Raw genomic sequence first — 3,220 nt, forward strand, 5'->3', positions numbered from 1 at the left:
TTATTTGTAATAGTATTTTTCTTATTTATTTATTTATTTATTTTATTTGCTTGGAAGGTAATTCCTTAACTGTAATAGTCTTACAACCATGCTAACGGTGACACTCGGACATAAAATCATTTATTCGAAATATCTAATGTTTAGGACATACGCACGGAAGAACTCAATAGTCAGCTGGGACTTGTTCTTCTCGGCCTATAACCTGGGTGTGTAGGCAGGAATCACATCTCTTTATTGGAGAACTTGATATGGGTTTTCGCGGTCAACACGAGAGGGTTCTTCCTCTGCGCAGTGAGCCCAGACGTCTCCTCCATGTCAAGCTCATGGGGCAATCTTTTCCCATCACCAAGTTCCCAATCGAAATGATAGAGCAGTTGTGCTAAAGGGAGCTCAATGCTAGCAATCCCAAAGTTAATCCCGGGGCACATTCTTCGCCCACCTCCGAAGGGAATGTACTCAAAGCTATTCCCTCGAAAGTCCACAGAAGATTCCACAAACCTCTCCGGCCGGAACTCTTCTGGGCTAGGCCAGTAGTTCGGGTCGCGCCCAATGCCCCATGTATTGATGATGATCTTGGCGTTGGATGGGATATCATAGCCCATAACTTTGCAATTCTCTCTTGCTTCCCTGGGAACTAGTGCACCCGGTGGGTGGAGCCTCAGTGTTTCCTTGATTATTGCCTTGAGGTACATTAGGCTTTGGACATCGGATTCCTCGACCCAGCACTTGCCGTTGAGGTGGCTTCGGACCTCTAGTTGGGCCTTTTGCATCACCCTAGGGTTCCGTAGAATCTCGGACATTGCCCATTCGATTACTGTGAAGGATGTGTCTGTCCCGGCCAAGAACATTTCCTATGCCAAATATCGAGAAAGATTTGAATCGGTTGATCCTTAAACCAAAACTTTTCGTGTATTAAAACTCTATGATGAAGTTATTATATACTGAACATTTCAAGTATTGTTAGTTATTATATATCGTATTAGTCCATCTAATAAGAAGTACGCCAAGTTTTTAAAATAAAATAAAAATATGTGCCAAGAGTTTAATTTAATTTACCATGATAACATTTTTTATGACATCCATTGTGATCAAGAAATGGAACTCCTTGGTCTTATGAAGATTCAGGAGAACATCGACTAAATCTTCCCCCATCGGTGCCTTATTCTCGTGACTAATGGCGATTTCATGCTTGGCCTTGTGATCCTCTATAATATGATTGAGAATGTCATTGATCTTGCCATGCAGCCTCTCCCAAGCGGTCTTCACCCTGGACGTGTTGCGAAGGAACTTCATGGATGGGAAGAGGTCACACAATTTGAACCATTCGCTGAGCTGCGCGAGCTCCTCTATGAATGAAACGAAATCATCTCGATGCTTGCACCTTTTACCAAGAAATCAAAATCACACACTATACGTGTAAAAGCCATAATCATGCTATAAGCAAAAATTTTTTTTTTTGAAGATTTTCTTACGTAAAGGTGCATGCGATTTACTTGCAGGCTGTTTGGTTTGCTGGAATATATAGCTTGGTAACTAAAATTAAGATCTGAAATGGAACTTTATTTGTTTTGTCGGATTGAATGGAAGATCTCTGGATTAAGTATGAACTAGAAACCATATTAAATACTGGTGAGTTTTCGTGCCTGCGGACTTAGCTCGTCCTTTCGGGACTCCATTGAGTAACGAAACCAAAATGCATGAACGCACCTTTCTCCGAATGCTGCACGGGCAGTCAAGTTCATCAAGAGGGAAGATACCAATTTGCTCAAGTTGAAAGTCTTTCCCTCGAAGTCTCCAATAGCTTTGATCATGTTCCAGGCCTCCTGTTCCCTAATATAACGGAAAGACGCGACCTTCTTCATGCTGAGGAGCTCGAGCACACATATCTTTCTTATTTGCCTCCAGTACTCGCCATATGGAGAGAATATCAAGCTGCAGTTCTTGTACATGACAGCATCGAGGTGGGCGAATTTAGGCCTCTGGGCAAAGGCTAGCTCGTGGGTCTTGAGGATTTCCTTGGCTGCTTCGGGTGAAGAGATCACGATGGCCAAGATCTCACCCAGCTGGAGACTCATTATAGGGCCATGTCTCTTGGCTAAGTTGCTAAGCGTATGATGAGGGTGTGAGCCTCTCATTTGATGCAGGTTCCCAATAAAAGGCAGCCTCTTCGGGCTGGGAGGCAGCTCCAAAACGGTCCCATTGTTATTATGAATCTTCTTCCATTTTCTTAGTGCAATGGAGAGGAAGATGATGAGGAAAGTGAAGAGAACATGAGGAGGTGGGAGTTGGACCATTTTGGGACGGCACAGGAAGTTTTGATTAATTTAGATCCAAGAGTTGGTTTGGTACTCTTTGCGGCCTTTTCAGTGTTTCTATGTTAGTTTGTCTGGGAAGTTCTGCCTAGTGTTGGCATGCTTTATACTAATCTAATTCAAACCGCGTCCGCCCATTAAGGGGTAATGTTCTCCCAGTATGAATTTTCTACATTCATAATACTCGAATCGCTTGAATTAATCCATGTTGATAATGACTGACGTTCTTTCGATAGGAATACTACTATCATCCACTTATTATCGGTTTTAGTCACGAGGTGTTTCGAGTGAATTTTGAAATAAATATTTGACCTTGTGTCATATCTCTCAACCTGGAAATGGTATATCCATATATATATATATATATATATATATATATCTATACTCTATTACAAAATAGAGAAGAAACCTCTTTGTCTAACTTTCGACTTAATCTTACCCATGTAACTTATATTATATTATTTAATTACCATTAAATTAAGAGTAATTCGTCCCCTGGACCAAATTCCTAGATTTGTCCCTGGATTCCCATGGTTATAATTAAGGTTAAGAAAATAAGAAATATATGGGATCGATCAAACATATTGACAAGATTAATACCAAAAGCTAGCAAATGGATCTATATAAATTTATTTCCAAATTATACGTGCCATGCGTGTTGGCCACCATTTGGTGTATGTGTGTGTGCGCGCGCGCGCGCGCATACACACATATATATATATATGTACACGTATGTACATATACAAGGATTAAATGCACTTGTCTCCCGACGTGAAATTAGGTTTGCCCCGACCTATGAAATTTGGCAAACTGCTTCCTCACCGAATCTGAAATTAAGCGATGTGACTCTCGGACCAAATTTTGGTTAGAATTCCAGCCAAAACAAGGCACTTGCTGGTCGCACGTCA

General features: G+C 41.3%; 1 protein-coding gene across 1 annotated transcript; it reads right to left on the minus strand.

Moving 5' to 3' along the window:
* LOC116201275 (cytochrome P450 71D7-like) lies at nucleotides 1-2,367 on the minus strand. Its single transcript, XM_031532444.1, has 3 exons — nucleotides 1,708-2,367; nucleotides 1,057-1,381; nucleotides 1-851 (listed from the first exon to the last, which is right to left on the minus strand). The coding sequence occupies exons 1-3, from the start codon at nucleotides 2,292-2,294 to the stop codon at nucleotides 222-224; spliced, it is 1,542 nt and encodes a 513-aa protein (XP_031388304.1). The 5' UTR covers nucleotides 2,295-2,367; the 3' UTR covers nucleotides 1-221.
* Between the last annotated feature and the right edge of the window lie 853 nt (nucleotides 2,368-3,220).

The sequence above is a fragment of the Punica granatum genome, chromosome 3 (genome assembly GCF_007655135.1).
Source record: "Punica granatum isolate Tunisia-2019 chromosome 3, ASM765513v2, whole genome shotgun sequence".
In the NCBI taxonomy this organism is placed as follows: Eukaryota; Viridiplantae; Streptophyta; class Magnoliopsida; order Myrtales; family Lythraceae; genus Punica; species Punica granatum.